Raw genomic sequence first — 19,190 nt, 5'->3', positions numbered from 1 at the left:
AAGTAAGATTCACATGAAAACAAAGGACGCTGAATTCTGGGCTTCCTTCTCCCTTCCTCTTTCCCCGTGCTTCCCTTCCTTCCAAATCTCTTGAATTTTCCCAGGTGCACTGGGCTTAGAGCACAAAGTCCTCGGCACCGAGAGCCCGGATCCCAGGCTGCAAGTGGGCCAGCAGCTCCTTTCAGGACCCCTCAATACTAGGGCCATGTGTCCGTCACGTATGGGATTGTTACGGTGACAGTCCCCATGCAAATATCCAGGCTCATTAGATATTGACGGAGTCAAGAAATAGACAACTGAGAAGAGCTGAAATGAACTTGCATGGCCCATGATGAAAAAAAATAAATAAATAAAAAATAAAATTTACAGCTTTGCTGCAGTAGGAATTGGCTCAGCACCCCACAAGCTGCGCCAGGATCAGACACCCACATCTGGGGACGAGGGAAGGAGGACAAATCTTTCCACTAAGAGGGATGGGGATTTGGAGGACACATGGAAGAGAAGGTTCAGTCGCCAGCGCAATGTGAACACTAAGGCAGCAACTTCGCAGAAGGGACCTGAGAATGTCAAAAGCATGTATGGGATCTGAGGACCTCGCTGCATGCCAGAGATCACACAGCAGAGCCTCCAGATTCTGCAGGAGTCGAGTCCCGAGCCCAGTGGACAGATGTCACATGTGCTTCCTGCTACAGATTTTCTAACTGTTCTCTTTGCCAGGTTTGCCTTTAAAGAGCTCAAATTTGTACTGAGCAGCTGGGGGTTCAGATTCTGTTACTCAGGCGATGCACAAACTTCTTTTCAAATCTGAATACGGAAGATACAAGGTTTGGACTCGTGCATCCTGCAGACTGGATGATGGACACACAGGTCCTGGGACAGCGACACCAGGACTGGCCTCCCTGGGTCCCATCGCCCGCTCCAACCTCTGTGCAACCCCACCGGTCCCCTGCCCTGTGGAATCCTGCATGTCGAGGACAGATATGAAAAAATCTACTGCTCGCCTCAGTGCTCCATCTGGCTTGGGAGCTGAGGCATAAATAAGTAAAAAAGAAACTAACAGAAGGGAAGAAAGTCACAGACGCTGAGAATTGCAGGTGCATAGTAAGAAATTCTGAGGCGAAGCTGTGGTTTCTAGTTGGAAAATGAGGGAAGACGGTTAAGGAAGGTGAGGAGGATGGGACAGGTAGAGAAGAGGAACGGCCATAAGGACAGGGAGGAGCTTTACAGCCAGACAACCTAGCAGGGATCCTGAGAGCTCGGGGCTGGGGCAGCGGCAGGGAGCAGAAAGGAAGCCCACAGCCACAGACCCAGGAGGCAGCACAACACACCTTCCCCCTGTCGTGGGGCTACATGAGCTCCCAGAACCATTTAGTGGAGACGAAAAGAAGGTGAGAGACATCTTCCAAGGGGGGAGATTTGGAAATGCTGAGTAATTACCCCCGAATGATGAGATTCCTAAGACCTCAAAGGAGCACGCTTTCCACCACCAGCAGATGTGGGGAGCCACAGCACGGAAGGACTTCTCCAAAAGCTAAACAAAACCTGCGTTTTGTTTACACATCCGGAGCCTGTTATGGAATTAATCTGATGACGGTGAATTAAGCCACAAGTTGCCAGAGACACCAAGCAAAAAGGCAGGTGACTAACCGCGGTCTTTGCTGGGGATGACAAGCAGCTTCCCCAAAAGTCACTGTCACATTTTGATCACCAGATGGCGGAAGCGTCCTTTCCAGCAGCTGAGCCTGTTTCCGAAGGGCCTGGCGTCACACTTACTAGTTAGCAAGTTGCATCGGAGGGAAATCAGAGTCCGCTTCTGTGTAAACCACCAGGTCTTACCAGCTTCCGATGGCCCGGAGCTGTGTTACTTGGCAGCTGGAGAAAAACTCGGGACTGCTGCCTTTCAACTGTGGTTCCTCCCCGCTTCTCCCGTCCCCAAATGAAACACACCCACAAGTCTGGTGCATTGCCAAGGACTACACCCAAGTCTCAGCAGCAGCCTGAACGCAGGGTCCAGTCGTGGACCACCAGGCCACTCGTGCGATTGTCGTGAGCTCATTGAATTCATCCTCCTCCCTCTCCCGACTCCCTGCACAATCCTGGGACAAGGGACTGTGTGCTGTCACCTGGAACGAAATCCTCCTCTGAGGTTACCTCTGGTTCCTTACCTGAAACCTTCTTATTAAATCAGCCAAGGCACTGCAAAGCTCTGTCTCCACACAGGACAGCAGCAGGGTCCAGCAGGGACACTGAGGCACCTGCTGGCCCTTGTTCTCTAGGCTTCCTCCACCAGTCAGAGCAGCAAGGATGCCTCCGGACCCCTGCGTGCCTTTCTGCCCTCTTTTCTGCACCCCCAATTAATGGGTTTTTGTCCTCAGCCCCCTTCCAGCCCCCCAAACTAGCCACTGGCCCTGTAGCAATAGAAAGCTTCTGCTTCCTGCACCCTGCCCTTCGGGAAAGACTGTGTTTTTGTTCTCTTTGTCTTTCACTCTCTGTCAGAGAGCGGATTTGCACACAAAGGGACTTAATTAAGAACTGTCCCCAGAAGCTGTCAGGTCTCCAGTGTTGGGAAGAAAGCCGCCCCTCCTACCGCTCAACAGATCAACAGTGCAACAGTCTGACAACCCAACGCCACATCAAAGAATGACTTTTCCTTCTTTACGGCTTAGCTTGTGGCAAGACTGGCTGTCTAAGGACGCCTTTCAAATCCTCTTGTGACGAACTCCCTCAGATTAATACAGAGCATGTGGGATCTCACCTCAGAGAGCAGGGAAGGATGCCGGCAGCGTCTACATGGCGTATTTCGCTCTGCGGCAAGCAGCTGAACAGCTGACAAAACTGAAGAAGGTTATTCCTTCTGGGCTAAAGATCCAGACCTGGGGAACATTCTGAAATGCCCTGACTACATGGTCAGATCCAAAGCAGAACAGAGAATCTGGCCTTCTGTTACAGACTGCACGTCTGTGTTCCCCCCCAAAATGCATAGGTTGGAGCCTTCACCCCCCAGTGAGATGGTATTAGGAGGTGGGGATGTCAGGAGCTGAGGTCGGAGGGGCTAGGAACCTAAGTAGGATTAGTGCCCTTGAAAGGAAAGGAAGAGCCTGGTGATCACTCTGGGCTTTCTCTCCACTGTGGGAGAGCACAGGTGGATATGGCCATCTTTGAGCCTCAACAGAATCAGATCCCACTCCCAGCCTCCACAATGGAGAGATGTGTCTATCCATTTCTGTGGTGGAGGGAGACACGTACTCATGGTGCCTCAGGCCCCAGCCGCTGCACATAGAGCAGAGCAGGGAGAGACCAGGCGCCATGACCGCAGGCCTCGAGAACCACCTGGGGCCCCTATCCACTCACCCCAGCAGCAGGTGATGTTAAGGTTTTTAAAAGAAGCTCTGCTCATTCACAGATTCCTAAACTGAGCCCTTAAGAAAAGGGACACGTTCCCTACGGGGCTCTCCCACCTGCCTGGGGGCAGACCCGGTCGATACTGACCCTGTGAAAAATGTTATAAAAGCCAAACTTCTCTGTTTTAAAAATGGGAAGATTGAAAGCCTCCTGTTTTAGAATCAGAGTAAAGGGTGAAAAGTAATCCCTGAGCAGAAAGCTTTGTCCTCTCTTAATATAAAAAGGACTGGAATTAAATGTCTTCCAAAGAGGAGGCTTTTAAAAGGTGGGTATGAGGGCATAACATGTGATTGGTTCTCCCAAGGATCACAAATTCAACATTTTTCAGGGGCCTGTCAGGTAAGGAAATAAGGTGGTGAATGAGGTGCTAATAGGGAATGGTGGGGACTGTGACAAATTAGAAAAAAATAGAAAAAACAATGCACTGAAATCAAGAGGCATACCTCAATCTAACAGACCCTCACAAGCACACACACACTCTCACCCCAGAAGAAAACTAAACTGTGCTGCTCCTTCTGGCCTTCCTCATTTGAGATGACAGTATAACGCTCATCTTCAGTGGGGAGGAATGAAGACGACCAAAGGAGGGTGTCCATTTCCTCTGCCCAAAGCTGGCCAGGTTTCAGGAACAGGGCTCACCCTCCCCAACTATCAGGTGGCCACGCAGGCACCCGTCTGGACAGCATCTGAGGTCAGAGTCTGGTGGCCCTGAAGCTCCGTTCGGCGTGTGTCAGCAGCCAGTTACCCAGGGGGTGCTGGAGCCCAAGCCCAGGCGGGGGCACTGTCAGCTCACACCAGTGGCCCTGCATTCCTCTTGAATCTGAGCTTCTTCCAGAGGATCCTAGAATCACAACAGGACACTGCCAGCTGCTTCTCCAGTGAAGTCCCTTCCTGTGGGTTTTTCCCTTGGGTGGAGAAGATGCTGCAGAGCTTTCTTACAAGAAACATCCTCTTTGGGCTCAGGCATGGGCATTGTGGCACCTGAGGGCTAACCATGAAGTTGTGGCAGCTGCCCTGTGCTGTCACTAAGAGCAAGAAGTTTTCTTCGTTGGCGTCCTGGGAGCCACGGGGACAAAAGGGGATCTCTGCCATCAGTGGGAAGTGACCTAAGCCGAGAGGCTGACGTCACAGCACAGCTCATCCCTCAGGCTACCTGCCTCCCTGCTCTGCACAGGCCCAAGGAAAGGCAGTGGCCTTGTGTGGTTTCTTTCTCTTCCAACCCACGCACCCCTGATATGTCTGCGTGTGTGACACGGTGAAGCCAGCAGTGGGTTGAGGAACAGGTGCACAGGGGAGGCTTGCCCTGTGAAGCAAGGGACTGCTGCATCCGGGCCACCTGAGAACTCCCTGCAGCTGTGGCTGTGGGGACAGAGATGCCACTGTGACAGCTTGTCCACTGGCCGACAGCCCTGTGTCCCCAGGACTGTCAACTATTCAAGAGTGTGACCAAGGAGCACAGTTATCGCTTCTAATTCCTAAATGGGAATTAATAAATGAGTCATGGCTTATCTGCTTTAAGCCTCTACGGAGATATTGAGATAACTTTTTCAAAGTCACATGAGATTTGAAAGTCAAATTTAAGTCAGAAACTGTTCTTAAAGTTGAACGAGGTAAATACATTAGTGTAGCCTGTCAGCCTATGGGGATAGCAAAGGGACCATACAGAAGGTCCGGTCTATATGGACCAGCCCATGTGGTAGATTTTGGTAAAAACAATACTATTTATTTCTGAGTTACCTAGTGGACGGCCATAAGAACTTGGCAGCATCTGTGACCAACAGCCCTGGAAAGCAGGAAGGGCCCTTGGAACTGCTCATCTGTGGCATGACTTAGCCTAGACTGAGCTAGCTGGGCCACGCACAGTAACTTTTTTCTAAGAACATTTACGTCTTATCTAATGGCATTTCGTAGTTGTTCAAGGATCAAGTTCCCAACTCAAAACTCAGCCTGGAGACCACCTTCCCACCCCACCCCAGTTATGACAACCAAAAATGTTCCCATACATTGCAAACGTCCCCTCAACATGACCCCCAGTGGAAAACCAGGGGTCTACACTTCAGTGAGCAAAAAGTTTTCTTCTGTTCCCTCTTAGCTCTGTGGATTAGCTTCCAGGGTCACGTTCCTCCTCCCTGGATTTCATCCTTTCGATTGCATTTTGAAGTTCTTTCAGCAATGATTTGTTTGATGGCATGCTCTATTTTAAAATATCTTTGATCGAAATGCTCAGTCAGTTAAGCATCCAAGTCCTGCTTTGGGCTCAGGGTTGTGAGATAGAGCCTGAGTCAGGCTCTGTGTTCAGTGCTGAGTCCGTTTGAGATTCTCCCTCTCCCTCTACCCCTCCCCAACTCACTCTTTAAATAAATTAGTAAATAAATACAATTAAAAAAATAAAAATATATTCATTCAGGTGCCTTCCTAAAGGATAGTTTTGCTGGATACATAAATTGGATTAACTCTTCTTTTCTCTTTGCTCTTTAAAGATGTTCTCCTACTGTTTGGGATTTTCCACTGTTGACAAGAAGTCAGACATCCGCTAAGTTACTGCTTTTTTGCAGGTCAAGTCTTTTCTCTCTGTTTGCTCGGAAAATATCTTGCATTGGGTGTTCTGCCATCTCACTATGATATGGCTAGGGGTGTCATTTTGTTCATCTTTCTTTAGATTCATGGGGATTCCTGAATTGGAGAACGGCAGTCTTTCCAATAGAAGGTCTGGCATGCTAACCCCTCATCATAACCCTTCCCATAGTCTCTACTACCCCCTTCCAGAATTCTGATCTGACCCATATTAAATCTTCTCTCCCTGTCCTCCACATATGAAAACATCTCCTTCCTATGATCCATCTGCACATCTGTGTTTCACTCTGGGAGACTTCTTCAAATCTATCTGTTGGCTTGCTGAATTGTCCCATAAACTATCTGACGAGCTATTGAACCCTCAGGAATATTGGTTCAAACTATTCTATCATTCCTTTGTACAAGTTCTAACTCCTTTTCAAAACTGACTAGTACTTGGAATATGCTCATTTTGTTTACTCATACAGTTTATTTCAACATATATATATATATATATTTGTGTATTAAGTAGTCTCATTTATGTCCCAACATCTGAGTCTTACTGGACTACCTTGGTCTTGGTGGACCCTTGGGGATGATGCCCCTTTTTGTGTGTGATTTTCATTGTGTGGTCACATTCCTTGCAACACTATTTGTGGGGATTCTTTGTAGCTTGCATGGAGTGTGCATTCCTTCTGGGAGCATTTGGTTTTGCCAGGTAATTGTGGCTCCTTTAAACAAAAATATCCCACCTGGACTTTTTATTGGACCACTCAGGGAAGCATGAATATGGGCTTCATGCTCGTATGAGAGTGTGGGCACTAGAGACAACAAATATTCAGAGCAAACCTGTCTGTTCAACTCAGCCCTGAGGCCCATCTGGGGCAGGCAGTCTGCACTGTCCCCTTATAGGACATGCTCTTCGGGGGAGCACACCCTTATGAGTCACATCCTGATCTGATGCTCTCTGCTTGGGGCCCTGGGCTTGCCATGTGCCCCAGCCTGGCCATGAGTATTGAAGGCCTGGGTCCCAGGTATCAGGGGTTGCTTGCTGATGGCCACCATTATAAGGCTGACTTTCCTGTCTGGATTCTACCTCTGGGGATTAATTTCTCTTACTTTTCTTTTCTTTCTTCTTTTTCTCTTTCTTTCTTTCTTTCTTTCTTTCTTTCTTTCTTTCTTTTTTTATCTGTTTCAGCTGTGCTCTTAAGAAAATGGGTTGTATATGCTATCTGGGACTTCATGAGTTTGGTAAGCGGTAGGTGTTCAGGCTATCATTCTTCCATATTCCCAGGCAAGCAAGGGGTGGTCTCATCGTGTTTAAGGCAAAATCATTTCTGGAAATGCTCAGACCCACGTGACATCTTAATTTTCCATCCCTATACTTTTCTACGGGCCTAGGGCTTCCAAGAGAACTCGCGGGGCCATGGGCAGATGTCTGACATCATCCTTTTCTGCAGATTCGAAAGGCACTCCATGTCCTGGCCGCACCCCAGTGCCCGACAGAAATAGAATGAGAAGTGAAATCCAGCTGGCAGAATCTCAGGCTTGGAACAGAAACAGAAAAAAAAAAAATTGGATTTCCAGCTATGTGGTCAGAACCATACCACGAAGGATGGCTTTAGGGTATGTAGGCTGGGGTAGAAAACTGTAGCCTCTACCCAAGCTCTATTTGAGACAGACTCTTAACTCTTCCCCAGAAACCTGCCCCAGGATTGCTCAGTCATTTAAAAACCACCCATCAGCCACAGAGTCTGGATGGGCCGTTTCCACCTGTGTACCCCGCAGAGCCCCATGATGCTCCTCACAGCCCATCACACGCTCTCGGGTCACTGCCTGTTTACTGGAAGCACTCCAAAGCTTGACATTATGTCTCCAGCATCTTGTCCAGTGCTTGGCAAATATTTGTCCCAAACAATGTTTTTGAATTAAAAAAAGCAAGAACAGATTTTTGTTGGGATTTATCAGGTTCTGAGACCCCACCTGCCGAGGAAATACATATGGGCAAGCCCCAGAGAGCCCCTCCCTGATGGAGAGCCTTTGCAGGAAGTCTTGCCAGGGCCCGAACACCCTGCTAGGGGGCAGTCATCTCCCCCAAGATGCAAACTCAACAGGACATACCTAGACACCACACTAACCTAGCTGCAGACTTTCTTGGTTTTTGTTTTGTTTTGTTTTGTTAATTCGTTCAGAGATTCGTAGGTTCAAACTGCTTTCACATACACTTCATTAACTTTTCATAAATGGAGAGATAATCAGGATACTCTCCATTCTGTACCATTGGGGGGAAAAAAAAGAGGTCTGAGAATTGCTCAGGGACTCAAGATGCCACAGGAAAATGGCCCACACAGACGTCTTTAGATGGTAAGTACTTAGTCCTCAAAGTTCTAGAAGGTGCTGACTTTCTGCTCCATCTGAAGGGGTAGGATATGACAGCATGGGATCTGGGCTCCTAAGGGGACATTTCTCCCCCTGTGGCCACAGAGGCGTTCCAAAGCTATGTGGCTGTAAAGCCAAGGGTAAATCGTGCCAAGTGGAGACATGGGGAGCTGAGGAGCCAATGCCCTTCGAAAGGAGCAGCCCAGCACAGCTCTGGCAGATGGCCACCATTTAGGAATCATTCCATTTTGACAGCAAATTGGCAATCTGGGTATGTAGACGAATGCCCCATTTGTTAAATATCTATACGGGCAAAGAAATGTCTTATGTGTGGTGGGCCCAACAGGACACCTCGTTGGGCTGGAGTTGGCTTTAGGCCACCAGTCTGCCTGCTGTCGGTTTTGCTCGCATCTGGAGATCGATGGTGCTGTCCACTGCCCCCTTGCCCTGAGGGAGCTCCTGGAACTCAGCGCTTCTGTTCTCACTGCAACTCAAGATGTCATACTTTGAAGGACAGGATCTCAGGCCTTTATTTTGTCCTAGATGGCCTGAGTCGAATGTAGCAGGAATCCACATAGATAAACACTTGGCCAAGCTGACCGAACATTTATTGGACACAAGTGTGGGGCAGGTTCTAAACCTGTAGGAGCAGTCCCCATTTGGTCGCCGACATAAGACGGTATGGTTGGAAGCACACAGCCTTTACCGGGCCACAATCTAGGATTCAGAGCCTGGTTCCACCATTGACTAGGCTCCACGACTTTGATCAGGTGACTAAACTGCCAGATCTTAAAAGGTCAACACCCGCCCCCATCTGAAAGTTCCTGAGACAGCACACAGACTTCCTCCTTTTAAAAAACTGTTACTATTTAGGGGCCCCTGGGTGGCTAAGTCAGGTAAGTGTCCGACCTGCCTCTGGCTCAGGTCAGGACTTCAGGGTCCTGGATTGAGTCCCACACTGGGCTCTGTTCTCTGCGGGGAGTCTGCTTCTCCCTCTCCCTCCACCCACTCCCCACCCCGCTCATGTGTGCATGCACTCTCTCTCCCTCTCTCCCAAATAAATAAAAATAAATCTTTAAACAAAAAACAAATAAATTTAAAACAAAACAAAACAAAACAAAAAGAACCTGTTACTGGTTAAATGGCTTTGGACAGACAGGCAGAAGCTGATATGTCCATAATTTAGAAAATCTGACTCAGAACTAAGCAGGAGTCGTGGGCTGGGCTCCGAACATGAGCCTTACACAGCTTGACACCATTTTCTTTGCAAACATAAGTAAAAATAGTCTTGTTTTCTGTGAAGGGACCATCCGCCAAAAGAGCATAAATACTGGGGAACTGAAAACTATGATGACCGCGTCCTTCTCTCTGCTGCCACATTTTCCTGTGATAGATCTACTTATGAGAGCTCTGATTCCAAATTTCATGTTTTCATTACTAAATGGAATGTTTTCATTACTAAACTTGTGGAAATGAGATCCTGCCGCATGGTTGATCACGGGTCAGACACTGATGCCCAGGGAGAGCCTGGGATTGCCCAGCGGCCCCAAGTTCCTTCGCCTGTGGATCTCTGTCCAGCTGCCTCCCGTTCCACAGGCCTCCACGCTTTGGAAGACGGTCGAGTGAGCAAGAGCTTATTAATAATTCAGTTTCCCTTTTTCCTCAAAGACCAACACAATTGCCAATCAGAGCTCCTGCTAACTACGAGAGCCCTGTGGACAGACCGCACGGGTGTCTCACCAGCCGAAAGAATCGTGGAAACTGATTGAGTTCTAGAAAACACAGAAACAAGCTTGCAGACCCCACTTCTAACTTCACGGTCCCCCCAGGGGCTGGGGAGACCCTCTGTAAATTGCAAATTTGGGTTGCTGCTGGTCCGCCTGGTACCCATCGGGGCGAATCTGAAAGGCTCCACAGAGCCCCTGAGAACAACGCACAGATTATATCTGATGCACGGCTCCATGGACATGCACAGTACAGACATTCCAATGCCAGGCTCAGAATGGAAAGCACACAGAATCAGAGGTTTGGGTGGGCTGCCTGACTCTGCTTCATGGGCACTGAGTTTATCACCAATCACTCTGTGCTTTCTTTGTAACTTCTTTCTTCCATCATACTTGCTGATAAAGCCTCCCTCACCTCCCATTCCTTGTATCTCCTTGGGCTCATGCATATGAGGTCAACTCTGGCCTTTGATGCCCCTTAGAGCTAGCTACGTTACAGCCTGGATCAGGTCCTCCCTCTCAAATTCACAGGTTCGAGGGCTAACCCCCGGCACTTCCCAACATGACTGTATTTTGAGACAGGGTCTCAACTGAGAAAATTCTGTTAAAATGAGGTCATACAATTGGGCCCCCATCTGATGTGAGGAGGACACATGTGTCCTTCTAAGGAGAGGAGATTAGACCCAGACACCCTGAGGAAGGAAGGGCCTGGTGAGGACCTGGGGAGAAGGTGGCCATCTGCACACGGAGAAGAGAGGCCTCAGAAGGAGCCAGCCCTGCCCACGCCTTGACCTCAGACTTCCAGCCTGAAGGACCGTAAATCAATAAATCTGTATTGTTTAAGTCGCCTGGTCTGTGGTACTTTGTTATGGAAACCCCAGCGAATGAATAGACCCCAGGAAGCAGACAGCACATGAAAATACCATTCAGGTCTAAAAAACATCAACCCACAGACAGGTTTCCTTATTCAAAGTTGGATACCTGCTGGTCTAAGGTGACAAACGCTTGGTATAATTTGAGAGGCAGTGGAGAAAATTCTATCTTAACTACAGTTTTATTTGCATATACAAATTAAGTTGCAAATATCCCCAGAAAAATGCGGATAGGGCTCTAATTATTACCAGCAGCCTCATGGGATTCCGTGGAAGCAGTGAGTGAGGTCTTCTGCTGACATCTGGCTGAGATCAACCAGGCCGTGAGGAACGTAGGCTGTCATGGGGTCGGGAGCTCGGAGAGAAAGGGAAAGGCGGAATTGGCAGTGCAAACTGGGCAGGGAGCCACGTGTCCAAGAAAGAAGAGAGGCTGAGCCCTCCCTGGGGCCGAATGCGCATGACAGGCACAGGACACAACGGACAGCTCTGCCATGCCCACGGTGAGCAGCCAGCCTCCAGTGCCCAGAGAGAGGGCAGAGAGCGGATGGTTTAAGCGCCTGTGTGCCTCCCAGGGAAGGAGACCCAGAGCTGGCCTCCTTGTCACCTCCCTCCTTGCTATAGTAAACAGCACCTCGAGCAGAACCTTACTGTACCCATAACCTCCCTTTCAATTACGTCCTCTTCCAAGAAGAGCAAAGCGCTTCAGACAGCAGATGCGTTCACTGTGCTGTGCAAACCACAGACCCCGGCCTCTCTCTCTCTCTCTCTCTCTCTCTCAGAAGCCAGAATAGCCTCAGCAGGCAGGTGAACAATGGTTGTGCCCTGGTGCTCAGCACCACAATTCCGCAGGACTGAGACCCACAGCACCTCCCTCCCCCGCCCCGGGCTCCCTGTGGACGACCCTACTCCATTCTAGGCCATTCTTCTCACAACCCCCAACGACATGCTGCATCCTTCCTTGGACATGGAAGGAAACAAAAACATGGACACAAAATGACTTGCACAAAACCATGGTGACTTGGGGACATGCCTACAATGGGAAGAGAAAGGAAGGAGCGTGATAGGTACAATGTCTTGGACTGAACTCATGATGAAGCTGTGCTTATTACAGGAGCAAGCACAGAATCAAACATTCGCAGCAGCCAGGCGACATGCACTCACGCACGTGTCCCTCCCAGCAGCCGGTAATGACGGGATGAAAGTTACAAATGAAGTGTCACTTGAAGATGAAAAGATGCACTTAATACCCTAAAAATGGGTTCACTGGGATCTTGATTCTTCCCAAGATGATAATCTTCCCAATGTCCCATTGTGGCTCTAACATATCCCGTCTCCAGAGTCTAAAACACAGTCTACTGACTGACCACTGATTTTTGCAAACAGGAATCAGATAAGAACTCCCCCCCCCCCCATCCCTGCACGCGAGGGCAGCTTGTTGGCAGTGAGCACTTAGCGGTGAGTTACAAAAACAGAAGTTTGGGTTCTCCCTTCTATCTGCTATCTCAGGTAGATGAACGGGCACCTAGTGATGTGTTCTGGCTTTTTAGATCAGAAATGCAATAATTCCTTGGCCAATTTCATGAGACTCTTAAGAAAGAACTCTTAACACCACATAGAGTGCAAGCCATACATGTTATTAGTTAAAAATGAACAGTTTGCATTTGTTCTTGTAACTCCTAGATTTTCCTATGAGCCCAAAACTCAAAAGCTTTAGCGGGTTGGGCCCGTTTCCTCTAGCCCTGCCCCAGGCCAGCAGGGAAGGTGCTGCCTCTGCGTTGCACAAGGACCTTTGCCTCCACATGGAAACATCTGGAGAGGCATGGGCCCTGGTTCCCACAAGTCAGAGAACATTTTGAGAACAAGATTCCTACCCCACTCAGGGCCTATGGCCAAAGCCTTATTCATAGGATTTTCTTAACAAATCTGTCTTTCTCCAAAGGCCCGGAGTGAACAACTGTGCTGACCAGGAGGGCCTGGAGACACACTCTCAGCATCAGGTCTGGAGTCTGTGGTTTGCAGATGAGGAAGAAGAACTCCAGAGGGGACCAACGCTTTGTATCTGTCATGCAGCTGGCTATTGGCAAGGCCAGGAGGGACACCCATTTCCTGACTAAATCCTAGCATGCTTGCCATACTTTGTATCTTATCTCCAGATCCATCCTTCCTGGCTGTCTAGTTCTATACCCCTGGGTATTTATTCCTGAAATTCATTCGGTGCCCTCACATCCTGGCATTTCCAAATGTGCAGATCTCAGAGGCTGGCTTCTGGGGGACTCCTGCCTTTTTGCTCAGCTTTGGAGGCTGCAAGCCCCAGGGTGCCCCCTTCCACCCAGGAAACCTCCCATGTGCCAAGGCAAGGCCACGTTGAGCAGGCCATAGGTTGAGCCCCCTCGGGGCCATCCAGATGGAGAGTCTTGCATCCTTGCCCAGGCCACCTGTGAGAGTCAGGGCTGTCAGCCCTCCCCCAGCACACACGCGGCCAGCATATCCAACCAAACCTGCACCCACTGGGGCTGGCCTTTTGTTTCCCATAAGATGTAGGGCGAAAGGGGGGCAGTATGGAGTAGAACCGCTTGGCCTAGCACAAGAGTCGGCTGAACAGCTGCCTTGTCTTCCCCACGATATTTAAAGATTCTGTGCCTCAGTTTCCTCTTCTCCATCAACTGGAGATCACAGGTAATAATCTCTCTCGCTGCGTGGTATGAGGTTGAACTAAGTTAATGCATGTGGAAGATGCAGCATCAAGCCTGCCACACAGTAGGCCCCTGGGACATGGCCAGCTGCTCTTAATCTCCTCACCAGTCCTGACCTCAAACCAAACAATTTGTAACCATAAACCGAGCTTCTGGTTCTCGCCCTCCACTATCCGTTGGCATCCAATGAGCAAGCATTTTCTTTGCCTTTTCATTCTTTAGAACATTTGCATGATACCCCAACATGTAATCTAGGGAAATGGCTTATTTATATGACTAGTCTTCCTTAATTAGCTATTAGCTGAAGGATGTATCCCAAATGGCACGGCAAATTACCCTGTGTTTGAAAACAGGTTGAGCATTTCAGCGGCAACACTTTTAAATTAGGAGCAGTGGCTGAACATTAACAGCAGAGCCAATGAGTGTTGGGGCGTCCCTGCCCTGCTGCGGGCCTCATCCTCTCCGTACCCTTCTAAGGCGAAGACCCAAAGACCAAAGGCAAGGCCGTGCATTGGCCACATTGCTTTAGAGATTACCTCCGCACTGAAATGGGAGATCGCGCTGAGGGGACGCGAGCACAGCGCTGTCCGCCTCTGAGGACCAGAACGAACGCGCCTCTTCTTCAAAGTGGGGGCGCATAGTGCGCAGAGAGGTCTCACCCCGCGGTGGGAGGTGCAAAGTGGCCCGGCGGGCGCTCGCCTCTTACCACGAACTCCTCCAGAGTCTGGTAGGTCTTGCCCCGGAACTCGCAGTAGTTCTTCCTCTCCTTGCACTGCGGGCAGCACTGGCTCGTGTCGACGTGGATGCAGCGCGGGTGCAGCCGCGGGCACTCGGGCTGCGCGCACAGCGGCCCCTCCTCGGTGCACAGGCAAGGGCAGGCCGAGGGGCCCGGCGCGAACTTCTCCCCGATGGCATACACGAAGCCGCTCTCGTCCACGCAGCCCTTGCCGCGGTAGTCCGGGTACGCGTACTCCTCGGGCGGCTCCGGCGTGGGCGCGAGGTCCGGGCCGGTCGCGTCCTGGGCGGCGGCGGCCGGGGGCTCCCCCTGCGGGGTGTCCCCGCGGGGCCGGCCCTGCAGGTCCCCGGCCTTTGCGCCCCCGCCCTGGGCGGCCCAGGCCTGCTTCTGCTTGCTCCACGCCTCCCGGCCGGAGAGCCCGCGGCCGCCCTTGCTCTTCCAGTCCCGGCCGCTGCCGCCCTCGTCCCTCGCGGGGCGCCCGAGCTCGCTCACCCGCCCCGGGCCGTCCCGAGACGCGTGCTCGCGCTTCTCCTGGCCCGGCTGCTCCGGCGCCTGAGCCAGCTTCTCCAGCGGGATGCTCGGACTGCACAGAGCCACCATCAGGCAGCAGGTGACCAGGAGGGAACTGGACAGCGCGCCAACTGCCATCGCAGTGGAGCTGGGCATCCCCTACCACGTCCCGGCGGGCGGGCGGGCGGGGAGCGCGGCCGAGGGGCGAGTCGCATTCACAGCCCGGGGGCGCGCCGCCGCCAGCCGGGAGCCGCCGTCCCTGCGGAGAGAACAGCAGCACAGCTGAGCCCCGCGGCCCGCGCGCGCCCGGCCCCCACCCGGCCCCGCGCCGCCCGGCCCCGGCAGCACTCTAGATTAACGAGTCGCACGACGCGGGCGGGGGCAGCATGCCCAGCGTCGCTGCCCAGCCGGCTTCTGAGACCTCACAGATGGTGGAGACGGACGTGGAAGCGAAGTCCGGGAGAAACACCGGCCCGCCGCGTTCCTCCTGTGGCCGCGGTAGGCGGTGGGGACGGCCCTGGGCGGGTGGCGGAGCCGGAGCTGCGGGAAGGCAGCGAGCCGGGCCCGCGCCCTCCTGCGAAACTCGGAGAGAGACACATAATCCGGGAGCCCGGGATGTGCCCCCCTGGGTGCCAGCCACACTTTCCCAACCGTTGCTAAATGGAGAATTCCGCAGTGGAGTTGGACAAGGAAGACCGTGCAGGAAGACAGGAGGGAAACCCTCCCTGTCTTGCCTTAGGGCGTTTGGGGAAAGGGGCGGGAGGGGGTTAACAAAGCTCCCAGGACCCCGTGATTCATCTCCAACAACTTTTTAAATGCCTCGCGTGCAGGGAGCAGACGCCTCTTCCCCGCCCTCCTCCCCAGGCCCAGAAGCACGGAAGGATGTCACCGACCACCCCCGGCGGCGGGGTCGGGGGTTCCGGAGGCTTCGGCACCTCAGCCGTCCCTCGCCCCCATCCCCATCCCCGTGTACAGCCAGCCACTCGGCGACCGGGAGCATTGATGAGAAACCCCCGTGCGGGCTGCGACGCTGGGCTCCTAATCGCTTTCACCCTGGAGGGGGTCGTAGCGGTGAAGCAGAAGTGCCCAGGCAGCACCACCGTGGGCGGTTGGGGAGGCTGGGGATGCAGGGCGGGGGCGAGTCCCTCTCACTCTCCTCGTCTCTGAAAGCCTCCATGGATCCCAAAGTTTCTGTCGCCCAAAGGGGCCAAGAGAACCCTAGACGCTGCAGGGTGCGGGCAACCCAGCTCCCTTCCCCTTGCCCTCCCCACTACTTCCTACCCTCCATCCGGCTCGCTGCAGGGGGTCTTCACACCCCCTAACCCGGTGAAAATCCCCTCCCCCCCGTAGAGCTAGGACAATCTTGTCCTGTGCTCACTTCCTGCCCCGGCCAGATGGACCTCGATTCCCACCCGCATTTGCAAACTCGGGGTCCGGGGGAGGTCCTCCCGAGCAGTGAGAGGTGGAACTGTGCTCCCAGCGCTTCCCGGCGCGCTGGGTGCGGACACCCCACATGCACCCTCAGCCCTGGGGGCTGGCGCCCAGCCTACATACATGAGCGCAGGGCGCGGGCCGGACGCCGGGCTCGCGGCGGGCTCGGGGGCAGCAGCAGCGGGCGCGGTTCCGGGGCGCCGGCGCCCATCCTCCGGCCGGCTGGGGACCCGCGCGGGGCACACCGCGGCGAGCGCAGCCCCACCTGCGCGCTCCGCCCGGCGCGTGCACCCGGCTAGGGCGTCTCCGCGGGCTGGCTCAGCGCGCTGCCCAACTGGCGTCAGTGCCCGCGCCGCCCTCCGCCGCTCCGCCCCGGGTCTCGTCCCCGCGTCTACGCCGCGAAGCGCGCCCGGGGGGCCGCCCGGCTTGGCCTCGCTTTCTCCACCCCGCGGGCTCGGGGAGATCTCTGCGCCAGGCAACCGGATGCCGGGCCGCCGCGGCGCGTCGGAGGGAGAGGAGGCGCCCGGAGCGCGGCGGGCGGGCGGGTGGCACCGAGGCCCGGCGTGGGAGCCCGCGCGCCAGGCTCCCGCCTCCTCCCGCCCCGCGCGCTCCCCGCTCCCTCCTCTGCGGCCCCCGCTCTCTCGCGAGGCGTTGCTGCGGCGGCCAGCTCTGCGGGGAGTCGGGGACCTCTTGGCCGCTCGCCTCCCTGCCCAAATCGCTAGACCCACCTGTCAGTCCCCCGCACGGCCGCCTGCCCGACTCCTGCCTTGTCGCTCACTCTCCACGGCACCTTTCATCCGTGCCTCCTTCTTTCCTTTATTCTTCTCTTTAATTTCTTCCTTCCTAATTGGCCCCCTCTGGCTTTCCTCCCCGTGGACGGCTTGGTTTTGCCGCTGTTGAAAAACCTGAACCAAACTGTGTTCAATTTGGAATTCCAAGGCCGCGTCGGCTTAGCAGACCATTGGGAGTTATTTTCCTCCTGGTGGTCAGAAACCCAGAGGTATGGAGGAAAGAACTCATGAAAATCCGGACAGCGTACTTTCTGAATCCCTGTCCTGCCCACTCTCTCTTCTGCCACAAATAGAAACATTTCGGATTAATTTTGTAAGGATGCTAAACTGTTAAGCAGAGCCCTGTGTTGTGCGGTCTTGGGTCTTGGATTCACCCTTTGATCTTGGCCAGTGGATGTGCTACTTTTCTTGGATTAAAGGAAAAAAAGGTACCTGTTCACATTAACTCCCCAAATGGAATTTTTATAAGCATGTGCATTCCCGGGGCAATATCATCTGAGAATCACTGAAAATGCGGGGGCAAAACAGGCTCTGAGCTGGGGCAAGCTCAGGTTCTGAACTGGGGGACTGGGGACCAGAGGACTTTAAGACAAGTTCCTGTTCTCCCCCACCTTATTTGTTTGTTTGTTTAATTATTTAAAGTGGGCTGCAGGTGGAGCCTGGAGCCCAGCCATGGCTTGAACTCAAGACCCTGAGATGAAGACCTGGGCTGAGATTAAGAGAGAGGGATGTTCAACCAACTGAGCCAGCCAGATGCCCCTCTCCCATCTCTCATCCTCGGCAAAGATGATGTACCTTCCGTTCTTGAAAGGACAAAGAGGCCACAGGAGGCAGGGAGAAGCTTATCCACACACACACACAAACAAACCAAAAAATAAAAAAAAAATTTAAAAACAAGGTTGGTTAGAGGCTCTCTGTGTTCACAATGATTTGAGGCTTTCTGCCTTTGAATCCCTACTGTCTCTTCTCTCTGTTGCCTCATCTCAAGTCACATGTGCCCCTGGAATGCAGCAGCCTGGCCACCTGTTAAATACATTTGTTTTGCACAGTACCGTCAAGTCATGGCATCGGGGTAGCCCCAAGAGCATGTGACTAATAATAAAACCCTACTGATACGTGCTTGTACTTGTGGCTGAAAAATTGGTTGGGGGTCTGATTGAGGGAATCGTGATGTCTCTGTATCGATCCCACCTCAATCACAGTTCCAGTTGAATCAGAAAGCCTTTGTACCAGCCTCCTGGTCACAGTGGAGAGCCATGATTAGGAGACAGTGGGGCTCACAGGAAGCAGCCTGATAAAATTAGGAGCTAATTGTGCAGCCCAGCATCCAAACCACTTTCTGTCAGATGCTCTCAGAGGTGGTGGGATGAAATGAAGGGGAAAAGCAGTTTTAGAAGGATTTCTGTCCTTCTGAATAACAATACCCAGGCAGCCTTGATTAGCTGAGAAATCCAAGGAAATATTGGGGCTTTGCAGGCATCAGAAGAATTTACAATTTATTGCATTAGCAATAATGACCCTTCCTCCCCCCCCTCCCTGCTCCCCTTTCTTCTTCTTGTATCATTTGTCTACTGTCTCCTGGGGCTACAGATAAAGAGCAGAAAGTTTTTCCAGTTAGGGAGTGAAGTGACACGGGTGTCACCTCAGCTTTACCAAGGGTAGATTGGGGGACCTGGGGTGAATTACTGGGTGTCTCAGGAGCTTTGTTTTCTCACTGAGAAAAGAAAAAGGAAAGAAAATCTCCATGTGGATATGAATCCCCAAAAATGCACTGGTGCCGTGGCCCATTTCTGGCCCCTTGTCCGGTGAACCCAGTCTGTTCTGTCCATGTTTCCTTTTGGGCGCCCGAGTTAAACCCACCAGCAGGAGCACTACCCTGCTCAGCAGGGGATCTGAGAGCCAGTGCCCGTCCTGAGCAGCGGAGAGGGGAGGCTGGTCCCAGGCCAAGATCTAGGTGAACTCTTCAGTCCTCTCTTCTATTTTAAACAAGACTATGACAGAGTTTTATATGTCTACAATGACATATTAACATCCTCTCTCAGCAAGACTTGGTTTATGTCTCCGTGACAGGCAGGTGACTTTCTCGGAGTGGCTGTGTA

General features: G+C 52.4%; 1 protein-coding gene across 4 annotated transcripts in view; it reads right to left on the bottom strand.

Moving 5' to 3' along the window:
* Positions 1-18,060, bottom strand: part of VWC2 (von Willebrand factor C domain containing 2) — a 97,661-nt gene extending 79,601 nt beyond the window's left edge. Inside the window, exons 1-2 of one of the 4 annotated variants that reach the window (XM_082692837.1) lie at positions 16,424-18,060; positions 14,330-15,128 (exon numbers count right to left, since the gene is read on the bottom strand). In XM_082692837.1, the coding sequence (XP_082548963.1) occupies positions 14,330-15,025 (696 nt within the window). In that variant the 5' untranslated portion in view covers positions 15,026-15,128; positions 16,424-18,060. Of the gene's footprint in view, positions 1-14,329; positions 16,401-16,423 lie in introns of those variants that run through there. The other 3 variants (XM_082692839.1, XM_082692838.1, XR_014301091.1) reach the window with 3 other exon arrangements.
* Positions 18,061-19,190: the final 1,130 nt, after the last annotated feature.

The sequence above is a fragment of the Mustela nivalis genome (assembly GCF_964662115.1).
Source record: "Mustela nivalis genome assembly, chromosome: 12".
NCBI lineage: Eukaryota > Metazoa > Chordata > Mammalia > Carnivora > Mustelidae > Mustela > Mustela nivalis.
Note: the sequence above shows the minus strand (reverse complement) of the source record. Positions and strands in the feature narration are given on the sequence as shown.